General features: G+C 38.7%; 1 protein-coding gene across 3 annotated transcripts in view; it reads right to left on the bottom strand.

The window, feature by feature from the left end:
- Positions 1–568: 568 nt before the first annotated feature.
- Positions 569–15,766, bottom strand: part of cpeb4b (cytoplasmic polyadenylation element binding protein 4b) — a 34,017-nt gene continuing 18,819 nt past the window's right edge. For 2 of the 3 annotated variants that reach the window (XM_087847409.1, XM_006784946.3), the window contains 8 exons: positions 15,380–15,430; positions 12,127–12,150; positions 10,869–11,039; positions 10,488–10,577; positions 10,011–10,129; positions 9,766–9,880; positions 8,546–8,727; positions 569–5,583 (listed from right to left, as the gene is read on the bottom strand). In XM_087847409.1, the coding sequence (XP_087703535.1) occupies positions 5,356–5,583; positions 8,546–8,727; positions 9,766–9,880; positions 10,011–10,129; positions 10,488–10,577; positions 10,869–11,039; positions 12,127–12,150; positions 15,380–15,430 (980 nt within the window). In that variant the 3' untranslated portion in view covers positions 569–5,355. The remainder of the gene's footprint in view (positions 5,584–8,545; positions 8,728–9,765; positions 9,881–10,010; positions 10,130–10,487; positions 10,578–10,868; positions 11,040–12,126; positions 12,151–15,379; positions 15,431–15,766) is intronic. The other variant, XM_006784947.3, reaches the window with a different exon arrangement.

Genomic DNA, 15,766 nt, shown 5'->3' with positions numbered 1-15,766 from the left:
AAAAAAAAAAAAACAACACTGCAAAAAAGAGTGGACCAAAATTCCTCCACAGAGATGTGAAAGACTAATTACCAGTTACTGAAAGCCATGATTGCAGTTCATGTTGCCAAGGCACAACCATCTATTACTTTATCACACAGAGCCAGGTAGGTTTAGACAACTTTGTTCCCTTAACAAATAAAATCCTGCATGTTGAATTTCTCCGGTTATCTTTGAAAAATAAGAAGGAAAATAATATTCTCTCATTCAGCTCATTCTTCTTCTCAGTTGTTGAATGCGTGAAAAACTGAAGGAAAGTCAAAGTTTTCTTGTCATCGAGAAAAATCCCATAAAACAACAAATACGACCTCGAGCCATCAGATGACTGTCGTGTGCAGTTTTCTCTAGGAGTGGGAATTCCTGTGAATTGTAGAAGATCAGGCGGACAGCGGATGCCTTTAGCCAGAGAAGGCATCGACACTCCTCTTAAATTATTCAACGTTCACCCAGATTTGAACACTGATTAAGGAGCTGAAGGTTTAAAGCTGTGACAACACAACAGTCATAAATAATCACAGCACACACAGGCTTTCATCACAGTTAAGATTTATTTCATTCAACATTTCACATTACAAATATTTAAAAATTATGCATACTGTTATAAATAGTTGGCTGCAAACAATTAAATAACATTAGATTTTTCTTTTTCGTTTCACTAGCACTTCTACAGACCAACTCCTAGAAATATGGACATATCCGTATTACATAACTTAATTAGAAAGGAAAATACAAAAATAGGAACTTATAAAGTGAAATGACAATAAAAATTAAGGTGATATCTTAAGTAAAAAAATGCTATTAATAAATACAACAACCTTCCCATACACAGTTAAAAACTATTGAAATCTTGCCATTAAGTAACATCATTAACAGACAAATATTTAAATATTTATTTTCCTTCAGAAAATGTGAACCATATATTGTGGAGCACAATATAGCAATTAGTAAAAACTAGACACTTTAACATATTAAAAGCTTCACCTCAAAAATATAACAAAAATCTGATCAAAATTATAAAAATCAATTATACATTCCAATTAAAAATATACCAATAAACAGCTAAATACATTGTTGACCTAATAATTACAATGCAATCAATCACAGTAGCTTAAAATAAACAAAATAAGCAAATGAGCACAAAACCTTTAATGTTTTAAAAATAACTTCAATTATTTATATTAGTACAAATAGTTTGATTTCTTTTCTTTTTTACAAACACCAGCATGAAAAGGATTACAATAACAGTAGAAAATGACTGTGAAAAACATATTAACATCTTCTTTAATTAAATGTCTGCAATTAAAAATGGCATTAAAGAATTACATTGCAAAGAGTCTTTATCTGGAAAAAGGTTCAAAAGAAGTATTGCACATAACAACTTGAAGTTAACTTGCAACATTTACCACATTCAAGTCTTTAAGCTCCCCTTTCCTCCAGATAGGTCTATGTAAGATCACCTCGACAGACAGCGGGGACAGGTTCTCAAGTCTTTTTAAACAGTGTTCTCTATATAAAGGATGCTCAAAGTCCTGCACTGCCAAATCAATTCAAAGGTAGGTTTCTTTTATCTCTCTGTCACGTGCATCCTGCAGAGGTCTGCGAATGGGGAAGCGAGGAAATCGACACGTGGGGCGGGAACATGGGAAGAGGGGAAGAGGGGTGAGGTGAGAGCGGGTTCGGGGTGTCCTTAACTGAATAGTTGAGAAACATTTGGTGCACACCACAACAATTAATTGTAATAGCTAATTCATTGTACTTGTCATTTTCTTTTTCTTTTTTTTTTTCGTCATGCATGCTAAGGATTACAATAGGTGCTAGTTGGCAAGTTCAAGAATATATATATATACTTTTTTTTTTCAAATATTAAAATATCTAAACACCAAACATCCATTCTTGTGATACGAGATTCAGCGTTAAGCGTGAACCAAATTTTGCATTCTCCTTATATAATAAGTTATGCTCCATCTATGGAGAGGAAACCAAGACAGAAGTTACCATTTCCAACTAGTATAGCCATTTTTAGACACATTAACATCAATCCCAAATTATATTTCTTTCTTCCTTTCTTTTTCTCGCCATGCTCTTATTGACCAGATCGACTGGAAAACATCTAGTGTAAGAAAAGCTAAGACCAAGAGAGCGATACTCTTTGGTCTCTCCTCTGCACATCTGAAGTCGCATCAACACAAGTGCGCACTTAGTTGTAAAGATTCCTCAGCACTGAAATGTATAAAAAGCATAATTGAAAATAATATATATTGAAATCACTCAACTTTTTTTGTTTTTCCTAAAATGAACATTTCCATATATGCAGATCTTTCAGTAACAAAAGTACAAAAGCTACCTTTCACAATGTGAAAAATTGAGGTATTGCAAAAAGGAGTTTCCCCATTTGTGAAAAATGTGCCTAAAATGACTGTTGGAAAAAGAAAAAAAAATATTTAGAAAAGTAGTGCATAATAAATGTTTATATGTGCATGACAAAATAATTTAGCTAGAAAACACTGTACCAAAAATCAGCAGGCCATGTATAAAATAATCTTTTTTTTTTCATCTCATTTAACAGCAAATTCTTCACAAAGTGTTTTAACTTCTAAAATGCTCACCCACCACACCCACAAAACTAATGTCCAGGGTGCAAAACTGGTGCCGACAACACCGCGCCGATATGAGGATTCTCACTAGTGTGTGTGTAATAATCAAGTTTCTGTACTAACTCCCTGACATTTAAATGCTCGGCTAATAAGGTTACCACTGAGTGACTCGAACAAAGTTAAGGATTAGTTTTACTTTCGCCGTGGGAAGGTGTACTTTTTGTGTTACTTCTCCCAAACGCACAGATCCATTTCAGATAAAAATAACTAGCGCCTAACTGACAGCACACGCCTCCATTTTGAGCTACGGAGGGAGTGTGAGGCCTTGTTTGTATGTCGCCCCCCCCCCCCATACTGATGTTCTGATGGTTTTCACGGCACTATCGTTCATATGCATAATGCATTCTGTAAAGACGATGTTCAAGGCCAATCTTTGGTTCGCTGGAGTCTATCAGGGCTTGACAGTTAAGCAAAACTGGGTAGAAATCACAGATTTAGGAAAACAAAAAATATATATATATATGCAAAACGTCCTTGAAGAAAATGAAAAAGAAAAACCAAAACTTCCACACAAGTAATAAGCTACAGTATGACCCACTACTGCACAGCCATCTTTGGTTCCCAAAAGCCGCTGGCTACAGTCGACTGGACCTGCAATCTCGTTATGGAGAGCAAACTGCATGTGGGTCACAAGTGTGCAGTAGTAGAGCACACTTCAGAGACTATCTTCATTTATGCTTCAAAAACACTGGATGCTGAGTTGGATTAGCTTGGCAGGGACCTGGCTTCGAGGGCAGATCCCTACATGTGATGACGATTCCAAAGTCAGATAAACTTTTAATTGCTTCTTTCATTAAATGTAACTAACTCTTGGATGCAAAGTAAAACTTTTTTTTTTTTTCCATTAAAGACTTGGGAGAATTGCACAAATGCATTAAAACAAAACTAACACAGACAGGTATTTCCTGTTTGGTGGTAGCCCCATTAAAAACTGCAATACCGTCCTTCAGTGACACGTTGCCTTAACCTCGGTCCTGAAGGACGTGGATTCAAGCCTCGAGCAGGTTGTGATCCACGAATGAGGCCTTCTGTTTGTTAGCTGTAAGCTTAGCAGCAGAGGCCGCAGGCAGACACGAGGAAGGGATCTGGGGCTGAATTTCTCTCTTCACCACTAAGCCTGTCTCTCCTGTAGCCTCCCTTTACCATACATTCCAATAATACACTGTATACTTTACGATGCTCTGTCACTAGCACAACCCTGGGTTTGATTACAAAAATAAGGAGGTGATGAAGCAAGTTGAGTAGAAAACTGTGCCAGTTACATCACTCTCTGCCTGTTGTATCCCTTCCCTCTGATTATAGTTCTGAGGAAAGGAGAACACCAGAGAGCGATGATGTTTTCTTTCTTGGTTTCTTTTTTCTCTCTCACTCTCTCTGTATTCGGCACATTAGCAGCGGAGTTTGAGGTATTAGTTTTTGCATGTCAAAATGGAGATCGAAACCCTAATCAGTGTTGCTAAAATTTTGTTTAGATTTTCAAGTAACATCAAAATGTTTGTATGGTCCTGGAAATCATAACGAGAGGTTCGAACGTTTTTGATGTGGGAGGGGAAAACGAATCCATTTCGTTCTGCAGTGGGCTCTTTCTGCTCGTCAGAGTTAATTAAGATTCAGCTTTGGTAACTACTAAGGGTCTTACGTACTGTGTATCTTCAGTACTTAAACTGGAAATAAGTGCACTCTTCTTTAGCAACACCCTTTTTAATTCACATTTGCTCTGGAGCCTCAGCTATCAATAGCAAACTTAAAGTGCCCCTATTATGCCTTTTGGGTTCTTCCAAATCCTTTAGTCTGGCGTGTGTGTGTGTATATATATATATATATATATATGTCAAAGTGACAAAGGCCATGCTAAATGTTGCTATTCTCTCCCAAAAAAATACTGCTGTACTGTTTGAAACTGTCAAAGGTTTTTGTTTTGTGACTTATCTATGTCACTGGGGGGGGGGGCCCTTAAAGAGACAGGAGGCAAAATGGAGAGTTTCACACAGAGGGTTAAAGACAGGCACCGCAGCAGTGAACAGTATGACCCAAATCTTGTTTTTGGACTTCACAAAATCAATTTGAGTGAACACCCGCCTCCCTCACATGAAACAGTGAGACTTTAAACATATGCAAATATGCAAAATAGGGGCACTTTAATCCTACCTCTCAGAAATAAATAGCCAATCATATTCTGTTCAAACAGCATTTGCTCTGGAGACTCAATACAAAATAAAATGTAAGAGCTCTGCTACAAAACAAGTCAGCTGAATGTCAAATGACAAGTATTTGTTTCGGGGCCTCTTGTATCAAAATTAAAATTAAATACACTGTTTAGAAAAATATCCCAATTAAAATAGCAGAGTACCATATCACACCTCAAACTTTTCTATATACGTTTTTTTTTAGAACGAATAAAAATATTTAAAAAATCAAACATAAATAAAATCATATTACACATCTTTTTTTTTGCTTCCTTGACATATCTGGATATAAATCCAATCTTTCTTTTCCGTCTTTAAATATTAATTTAACAAAAGAAATTGCAAAAAATGTCGGGTGAAAGTGGAGCAAAAAGGAACCAGCAACAGAAAAGTGCATTTATTTGTACAATGATTTTGCGACTCCTGCACTACCTGCCCTCCTGCTCCTCTGTTGCCTCTCCCTCTCTAATTTCCGCTCAGTTCCAGCGGAAGGAGATGTGACGGGGTCGGTCGCCTCCCTCTTTCACCAGGGGTTTGTGAAACTCGCGGCCGGCGCGCGAATGGATGGCCGCCCAGCAGTACTCGCAGTAATATTGTAGGCAGGTGACGTTGGCGCAGAAGAACGGCGCAAACTTCCCACCGCAGCGAGTTCCCTGGCACTCATCGCACAGCTGGTCATCCAGCACATATGGCTTCACTTCCACCTGCAAAAGAGGTAGAAATAAATAAATAAATCCATACATGCTACGAGCAAGGTGCAACGTGAGCCACAACAGGTGCTGCTTTTATTATTTAGAGTTGGAATCATTACAGTAAGCAGGAAAGAAAATATTGTTTTTAATACTGTGAATTAATCCAATCAATAATTCACTGCATTTACACCTCTATGTAACAGCCTTCATTGTTATTTGAGGGGTCTGCTATTCCACACACATGAGTGATGCACAGGGGAGAGTGTATGTCTATAAGCCAGCTTACTGTTACTTTGTAATTCCATCTTTCTGATGAGAGTCTCACCATTTACTTTTCCCTTTCCTACTGTTGCATCACGTTGTTTTAAGTTAATGTTAATAAAAAAAAAATCACAGGTGCCTTACTGCTGTAATCCTTTTTAGCAATTGGTCATTAAAAATATTTCCACAAAGGAAAAAAAAGGTCTTTTTTTTGCACTTGTTCAGCATTTCTTAACCACATTTGTTTTTATGACGAGCAATCTCAAGTGTCACAGAATCAGCCTGGGCTCAAAATTGAACTTTCATTCACTGCAGACGCCACAGACCTCAATTTTGACCACAATGCACAGTTTAATTTCATTACAGCTGATTAACAATCTGCTACGATTGGGCTGTTTGCCTTTTCTACCATTTTTATTGGAAAAACATTATCTTGATTTCGCTGACAAATAATATGACTTGCCGAAGCTTCACTTTTGGTGAGGAAGACTGTAGTATCTTCTCAATCCGTTATTTACCAGTGATTAGTAGATGTGTGTGTGTGAGTGGCTCCATACTGTGGTGGCCTGACAGACAAAAAAAGAAATCCAGAGTTCGAGACTGGGAGGAGACACAAATCCCTGTGGGCTTGTCTCAGGAAGGGCATCGCGATCCCTTGTGAATAAGGAAGCAGGTGTTTGTATGAGCTTTCCTCCTCCTAACCAAGCTAGCCAGGATTTGCTGTTAACTTAGCACCCCACACAGTGTGCTTTCTTTATTCAGTCTATGCTTCAACATACACAAATTAAACTAAAGATGCAGTGATTGACCATCTAGTGACAGGAACTGGACCATTTTTACTGTTTGTGGCCCTGACTAGCAACGAGCAGGCCCAGTCCATGCATGTGCAACATGCACACAGTGGCACATGCAAATAGTTGCAGGTTTACTCCGTGTCACATGCAAACATGTCGTTAGCATGAAAGCTCTTCACTGTGAGTAAATACACAAATTTAGCCAAAGTAGCCCATGAGAACGGGAATGACCACACAAACATTTTTAACAACAAAATCAATCAGAGGCTTAAATCATCCTCACCCAGATGAAAGAAGCTAACAAAGCCAAAGTGGTAAATGCTAAAGCTATCCAAGCTAACAGCCTCAGTATGAGCAAAGGATGTAAGCACTTATGAGGAAAATTGTGAAGTCAGATGGAAAGAAAAAAATGAAAATTGTTGATGTCCTGTTGTCTGGTGAATTTATAAACATGTTGGAAAATGATCTGAGCACTTGACATTTCTTTTGTTGCATAAATGTGTTGCGGTTGTTTTTGTTTATAAAAAGCAGAATGAATAAAAAGCTGAAATTCTTCTGTGTATGCTGTCAGTTACAGCTCTTAGAAATAAAATCGGAATTATCAAAAAATCTGCATTGCAGGTCACACTTAGAAAATAATGTGACCAAGAAAATAGAGAACTCATATCTTAATAATAATACTAATACTACTACTAATAATAATAATAATAATAATGATAATAATTTCCTATTCCTGATCAGTATTCAAAAGAATGTTTAAAATTGTTAATATCGCACTGCTGACTTCACTGTTACTAAAAATACTAAAAATTTTCTGCATTGTAAACGTCCTGTTTATGACCTTTTGGAACACCTCTTACTTCTTTATCTTTCCTGCTCACTGATGAATGACTGTAGTATTGGGAGGTGAACGTTACCAAGGCAGTCATTACACAAAATTTGCACAACATCACAATTATGCAAATCTTAAAAGAGCATACCATTACTCCAGTATCGTATCTTATAATGTTACCTATACTTTACATACATCTGCTGAGTCTCACGTTATCTTAACTCACCTATTGTCAGTAGAATTTGTGTCATATACAGGCTTGTAGAGATTACTGTAATTCTTCTGCTGCTGACTGAAAGAGCGAGGCTCTGGAGTTCATAGCCTTTTTATAGAGAATAGTTTTCAGGTCACAGTAGGAATAGCACTGATAAATGAACTCAATGAAGGCTAAATTCCATTTAGATGCTTCACTTTCAGGGTTTTTGGTATTATGCATGCTGGTTCACTGACACATATGAATGTAAAAAAAAGCAGTTGTTAACAAATTTGTACTCTTACTACTGAAACTGGTCAAAATAGCTCTTTTAATTGCTGACCAAAAAAACAATTCACTCAGTTACAAAGTCTGAATTTCAGGCAGTTCTACAAGTAAAAATCTCAATTATTGCTTCAACAGAAAAGTCGTCATTAGAGCAGTTTTACAGCTTGCGAAGACATGAAAATCTTAAGCCCAGTTCAACCACACCAAGATATATTTCAGCTAAAAACATCCAATCATTTCTGGTGAACCTACATTATTCTGTTACACAAATCACTCTCTGCTCCAGTTACATCACAAACACAGCACGCCTATTATAACTACTCTGCCTGGATAAAGGTTAAAACGGATGTAAAATCTGAAGCTAAATTTAACAGCAGTCATTTATACTCTTCTGTTCATATTCTAGATGATTTCTGTATAAAATGCAGTATAGTATGACTATATTACTCCAGGAAAAACTGTTAAAACTGTTAAAACTTTGCATCACCTTTGCGCAACTGAAAGAAACACCACAAGTAAGAGCAGAAAGCAAGCTGAAGAAAGGAGGGGGCCGAGAGGGAAGACAGAAAAACACTGAGCTTTTTTTTTTTTCCTCTTTCCACTCACCCGTTTATCGATTTCTCCATGCTGCAGCTGTACAAAGCGAGCACTGATAGCAGCAATGTAGCTCTGCTGATTAGAGAAGGCGACCCGCCCCGCTCCCTTGGGGTACTTCAGCTCGGGGTCTGTGTCGATGCCAGCGTAGCAAACTCCACCGTACAGGCGGTCCATTATCATGGCCAACTCCACTGCAAAAAGGGAGGGTGAGGAAGACGCACACAAGTAGATCAACAAAACATTCACAAAAACAAGTTTGATGCACAGATGGAGACGGCACACCGACACAAAGATTGCAGGACACAGAAATCCAGCAATTACCTGTGTGGATACAGAGGTTTACATAAACTCATGCCAGTGTAACCAGAAAACACAAACACATACTTGATGAGAACTGTTCATCTGAGAGTTTAAACCATTAACGTGGACGGATTAAAGTCCTTCAGAGTTTCACGGGGTAAATATGAAAGTAGTGCCCTGAATTTACTGACCGTCCTTATGACTGTTTTTCTGTTTTTTTTAACAAGCATGCAGTTTGTGGAAACAAAATCCCTGCAAGTTTACATTTCAGCTTTACTTATTACGACATTAAAAAGTCTGAACGGTCCTTTTTAATATGTGGATTTTCTTAAAATGCAAATCTAAACCCAGTTATTACACACGGTCATAAAATATTTAATGCACTGCTGGACCTAATGTCTTTGTTCCTTTCTAAAACGGCAGCACAGAGGTTTAAGACACAGTTACACAAAGGCGGCATAAACTTGAACACACAGTACACGTGACATTGTTATCAAGGGAAAATAATTATTTATTTTTTTAAACACTGCACAGTGTGTCATAGAGACTACTTCCTGAAATAACCAGTGTAGGTCGGTGTCTCTTTAGCTTCACCCTGTAGCGGGTCTAATTTTATAAGCACAAGCTGATCACATTGTGTCTCACAGAAGGAAGCAGTTTGCTTACGGCTGATATTTCAACAGTTGGGAAAGAAAAGGAAGTAAGAGAAGACTGCTACTTATTGTTCTCATTTGGTCGTTGATGCTATAAAAATATTTAGACTACTGAATCAAAGGGAAGGGAAATAAGAACCTTTAAAAGGCTTTTGACAAAAAACACTTGAGATACAAAGCATATGCACAGAATATTCCTCAGATGTTTCTATTATAAACACTCATTTGTTGTTAATTCAGCTGGCGGAAAAATACCAGCATAAAAATGAAGGATACCTGCACGGAGCGGGCGAGGAACTCCTCCCACAAAGATGGTTTTCCTTGGGTCAAGAGGTTGAGATCCATCCATCACAAAGTCGCTGTCATTCAGGTTCCATGGGCGGATCTGGACCTGTCACACACAAAACCAACAAGTGGGTTTTGGGGTTTTTTTTAGCTCTAGTCTACTAAGTTTTACTGAGCTCAGTGGGAACACCAATAGATTTAAGCAAATTGGTGTGTGTGTGTGTGTTCCCACTGACCGGCTTGTCTTTGATGGTGGGGCTGGACACGCAGAGGTACAGCTTGCCATCCTCCTCGATGCAGGCATCGATCAAAGCCTGCACTGAGCTCTCGTCCTGGAACAGCAGGAAGGCATAGCCTGCACAGAACACAAGAGGGTTATTCTCGCTGCTGGGGCCGCAGAGTACTGACAGAGGATTGTGCTGGAATTTAGTTTGCTGATTACTGTGAAAGCATGTCTGATCACGACACTCTGCTTGCACAGCAGGAAGGCATAAGCTTTTACAAACATACAAACAATCTGAGCAGAGATGACAAATGCTTCAGATAACAGCCTGAAGACAAAACCAGATTGCTCAGATGTATAGATATCGATTGTAGCAGATTATCACACACTGCTTTACCCAGGAATACTGAAGTCAGTTGCCAAAAAAAACAAACAAACAAAAAAAACAGCATAGTGTGAACAAGCTGTGAATTTAAGGAATTTAAGATACCTTTGGGAGGAAAATAGGATTTGCTCTCAGCTTTGTGAGGCCAGTCCACAAACAGGTGTCCAAAGCGTCTGAAACTGGCTGTTATCTCATCTGAAATGAAAAAATCATAATAATGCATCCTCATCGTCAGCCCATAGCTTTTTCAAAGAAAACACCAGGGGAGATTTAGAGCAGAGGCCCTGCTCAGATTTCACAGTAAATTACAGGGGGGTGTACTGTAAGAAGCCCTGTGTGTTTCAGGCATGATTGCTTTATTTATTTATTTATTTTTAACCTTTTACATTTTCCCTCAAGTTCCCATGTTCTAAGTTTAATTACATAAAAGGCTAAAAGTAACCTAGGAATTCAATCCTCTTGATATTAATTATGTTACTACTGCACCTTCATCTATATCTGGGGGCAGTCCTCCAACAAAGACCTTGCGCGAGTAGCGTTCCACGCGCTCTCCGTTCTGGTGTGGAAAGCAGTGTGGGGAACCTAGGCCTGCGAGACCCTGGTCTCCACGTTCATCATCAGGGAAACCATCCTCTATGGGGAAGAGAGAAGAGTGGCCTGAGAAAGAAGAAGAAGGTGGAAAAGATTTATCTTTTGAAGAGAAAACTAGACATTTGTTTTGTTTTTTTAAAGAAAACAGTAAATTATGGTAATAGCACTACAATAAAGATGGCCGTAAATGAGCACTTTAATTCCATCCCTTTGTCTATCTGACCTCAATTCCTACTACTTAAATTTTCTTGATCTAACAACAGTAAACAAACCATTAACCTTTTTATCTTACTTACTAAAATATAACTATTTGATTCAAATTGGGAGAGAATCAGTTAAACATGTGCACGCAGAATGGAGATATTAGAGCCTGAAAGGACCACATCACAGTCCGACCGAATTAAATGTCCTTGATGTGTTGTTCTTTATTCCTAATTAGCTTCCATGAATCACACATGGAACTGTGCTGCCTGTGAACATAAAGGTTATCGCGCACACATTAGTCCTATCAGTGAGAAAGTATAAACACTTTCAGAGTGCACTGTGTGTGGTAAAGGTTAAGCTCTCCCTGCTCTATCCCTGCTCCCATACAACCTGCCCTGAGCTGCTTTATGAAGATTTATGAAGATTTATGCAAGGGCGTTAGCCTTAACTGACAGTGTGTGTGCCTCGCCATGTGTCGGGCTCCTCTTGCAATGAGTGTAAATCAGGAATTACACTTTGCGCGTCTCCCTGCCTCATTAACTTGTAGCTAAGTGTGACACCGTCTTGTATTGTCTGAGTTAATCTTGCAATATGCAAGCAAAGATGGAGAAAAGCGAGCAGAGTGAAGCATAATGAGAGAAACAAAAACCTGAGGATAAAAGATGCACAAGATCACTTGACGACGAGTAACAAGGCTCGACACTAAAGACAATCATGCAGACAAACTCGTCACATCACTGCACGTATAAAAACAAAACAAGTTTAAAAAAGCACAGGGCCATTCCAAAACTAAATGCACGTGCCCGTTAATGTAACAACAAACAAGCAGACCACAGTCAATAAAATCATAACACTGCTTAACATTACAAGATTAGTTAAAACACTGAGGCTTATAGGGCGGGAAAATATGCTGAAAACGAGACATGATGTATTTGTGATTGCTTTTTACCTCGTCTCCTGCTATAATTCCTGGCTGCATGTGGAATAAGGACAAATCAAAGAAGAGGATGTTCATAAAAGTCCCATAATACACATAATACCAATAAAAGTGCCAGGTGGTGCACGACAATGGAGAGACGATCCACTTTCAGCCTGCGGGCCCTTGATTTTATTAATCACCGATGAATCATAAACACCCTGTGGTTTTATCAGCACACCGACTATCAAGCAGGTTTTTGTTTTGTGTTTTTTTAATTGTGGAACTGTGCATTTTGAAAGGTTGCAGACAATTATTTTAAACTTGCTATATTTTTTATAAAGGACACTTTATATAGACACGCTGTAAAGGTCACCTCGCTATTAATATAGCACTTTCAAAATAAAATGCTGACTCATTATGAGAAGGGAATAAAGGAGACAATCTAAAGGCGCACAGCTAAAAAAAGGACATCTCAGTTCAACAGCAAAACATTTCTGTAATTCAATACAAGCCCTGGGATAACCTTTAACAAAGAAACTGAAGGATAACAGGAAGTGTTACGCTACATGTATGGATGCTCTGAATAGGAATATTGACAGAAATGGCAGAAAAATTGAAACTTGAAAGTGAAGCACATCAGGAACATCTATCAAAAATCAAATGAAGCCTTCAATTAAAAGAGGGGGAGAAAATGAAAGAGGAGGAAGGAGGAAAAAGAAAATAATAAAAGCATGAATAGAAACCAGGTTCGGAACAACTGCAGCTTTGTTTGAAGTTAAGTGCCAGATATAATTATATGTTCAATGCCAGCCAAACAGCCGTGTGAATTATCCAGTTCACCTAGCTTGACTGCAAAGTACCAAAATTAAGCAAGTCTGCATAATTATGCAAACGGAAAGGCGATGACAAAGAATTGATCCCAGGGCTGAACTTTAAACTGGATTTCAGGTCTAATTTAGCAAGACCTATAGCTAACAGCAAATGTGCTTTAAAACTGTAGGTCATATTTGACCTGCATGTGTTTTCCAGGAATGTAATGCTACAAATAGATAAATATTGCCTTAGGCTCAATAAGTGTAAAAGATGTTTATTTATTTAAAAAATAAATAAAATTGAGACCTCTACTATAAGCATGACCTCAGTAATTTAGTGATTAAATCTGAACTCTCCAAGACATCAAATGCATCACTGAAGGTCAAGCAGCACTACCCCTGACAACAGCAGTTTCAATCTAGCCTCATTAACAGAAAGAAAATGTATCCAGTGTGTCATTATCCAAACTTTTCCCAGGGCAGTGGTTTCTCTGATGCTGACATCATTGCGCGGGGAAGGGGGGACGGGGGGGGACTATACTGGCCTTGAGCTAAAGTGACAAATGTTAAAATGTGCACACTGACGAGAGAACCAGGCCTCAACCCATGTAAAAGAGCAACATGGAGAAGAGCGCATGAGCAACAATCCTGGCCTCCTTCAGTGGATTTTCCAACCCAGATGGACATCAACCGGGGGGGTAGGCTACAAAGGCTAGCAATAGAGCCCAAGAGAGTCAAGAAAGCAGACTAAAAGGAAGCACACAGAGCTATAAGGAGTGCGTGAACAGGAGAAAAAGAAAAAATGGTCAAAGAAAATGAAAGAGTGAAAGAACAGGAGATAGGAATGCAATCTTTGTGTTCTTATGAGGTGGGGGTAGAGGGATGGAAGGGAAGGTTTGGCTAGTGTGCATCCTCTATCTGCTGCCTATCCGCTGGCACCATCTGTCTCGGGGCTTGATGACAACTCCTGATCATGTGATCTTGCCATGTGACTCGGCAATCTTTTGAAGAAACTGCTGGCCTTTCATGTTTTACATCCTAGCCCCAAGCCCAGAAGCAAAAAGCTAAAAGGACAATAAAGGAAACTGTAGCGTGTAAGGAAAGTAGAAGCCACTAAATTCCACATATCATGTGGACATGAATGGTTTGGTTTTTCCTACCCGCTGAGGAAAGAAATAAAGTATAAAGCCAATTCTAATTTCAAGCTCCATATCTTATTTTTGAAAAGCACCAGGATTAAGGAATGCATTTAAAAGCAAAACAAACATAAGATGAAAGAGCCTCCTTCAGAAGCATGAGAACAGCAAAGAGGTTCATCTTTAGTGTAACTACCTATCAAACTATTTCTGGTATTTAGCAAATTATTCAAACCAAAAGCAGTTTCCCTTTCATTGCTGCTTTCTATCCACTTATTAAAGAGTGGTGAAAAAAAACACACCATTTCGCTCCCTCCACTTGTCCACATTTCTCAATCCATTCTTTACCTCTTGGCTTTGGGGACTAAGCATTCTCAACAGTAACAGGTAGAAAGGTAAGGGCCCCACATTAGTTTCAAGCTAGGAGAAAGGGCACAAAGATATATGCTTGTTAGTTTAGTTTCAAGCAGGCATGTGGGGATGTGCTTGTATTTAACTTCAGGTAAGACGAACAGAAAGATCTGCATCTCCACCTGCTATATTTAGCCTACCTCCCTCCTTTAAGATGTGCACTCTTCTCCAAGAATCTGATGGCATCTAAACACCCTACCTTTGTGTCTGCATAAGTATCGTGGCTACTTTCTCTAAGAGTCACAATGGCACTCTTACCAACAAGTTTTTAACTGAAACCAGTCACACTAATGGTTACACACTCAAGATTACAACTGCACATGTGTCTTGTGTCTAACTAACTCAGTTTCCAATCATAAAATATGTATTCCTGCTTCTCTCAGTCTATCAGGGAGATCCCCTACTTTCTGATCCTGCATGCAAGGGGCAGGAGCAGCTGCTGCAGTGAACAGTACACAGACAGAAACACCGCTCTTAGCAACAACAGCGGCAAACAACTAAACCCTCAAGTGCGGTTACGCTTCGCTAGAGTCGATACAATACAGGCATGCCATCACTCTCTCCCTCTATCATGGCACTGGCTGGGACGCTATGAGGGACGTTAATGGAAAAGCATCCCATGTCTGAATGAGAGATTACTGCCATTTCCTCAGGCTGATGAAGCCAGCCTTGCTACGTCTCCAAAAAACCATCTGAAACATCTGACTCTTCTTCATGTCGATCTACTGTCCACTTGTCCATTTTAACTTATTGGGCGTTTTTAAGCGATAAAGGCACTTAAAAAAAAAAAAAATGAATGCCAGCTTGCAATAAATAAATTTATCAGAGATATCAGCATTTTATGATTTAATTTTTTTAATTAGTTTGTTATTGCCCAGTTTGTCATTTTTGCAGACTCTTGAGTGTTTAGGTTACCATACGTACCATTGAGGGGAAGAGGGTTGTCCCCTCCTGGGTGGGGAAAACCAAGACGACCTACATAGGGAAACACAACAAAAAAAAAAACTTTTGTTATTCTCATATAAACCTTCCTATAAAGCTATTGTTATATTTTCACTGACCAGCTGAAAGAAAAATCTGTATTTTATTAAGAATATGAAAGATATAGTAATAAAATGGCTGTCACTAATGTGATGTCTACTCTCCACACCAGTCACAGCCAGCTAAAAACAATGTGAGGCAAGACAGCACCACTAACACTATCAATCAGTACTTTGTATTTGGAAAGGGGCTGTTACCATAATAATCCTCTTGACAATTACAGCAGTGCACTGATTAAATTGCCGAGAGGCACTATTTGATCTATTCTGC

Source organism: Neolamprologus brichardi, chromosome 10, assembly GCF_056152115.1.
Source record: "Neolamprologus brichardi isolate AB-2024 chromosome 10, ASM5615211v1, whole genome shotgun sequence".
Taxonomy (NCBI): domain Eukaryota; kingdom Metazoa; phylum Chordata; class Actinopteri; order Cichliformes; family Cichlidae; genus Neolamprologus; species Neolamprologus brichardi.
This window is presented reverse-complemented; position numbering and strand designations above follow the sequence as displayed.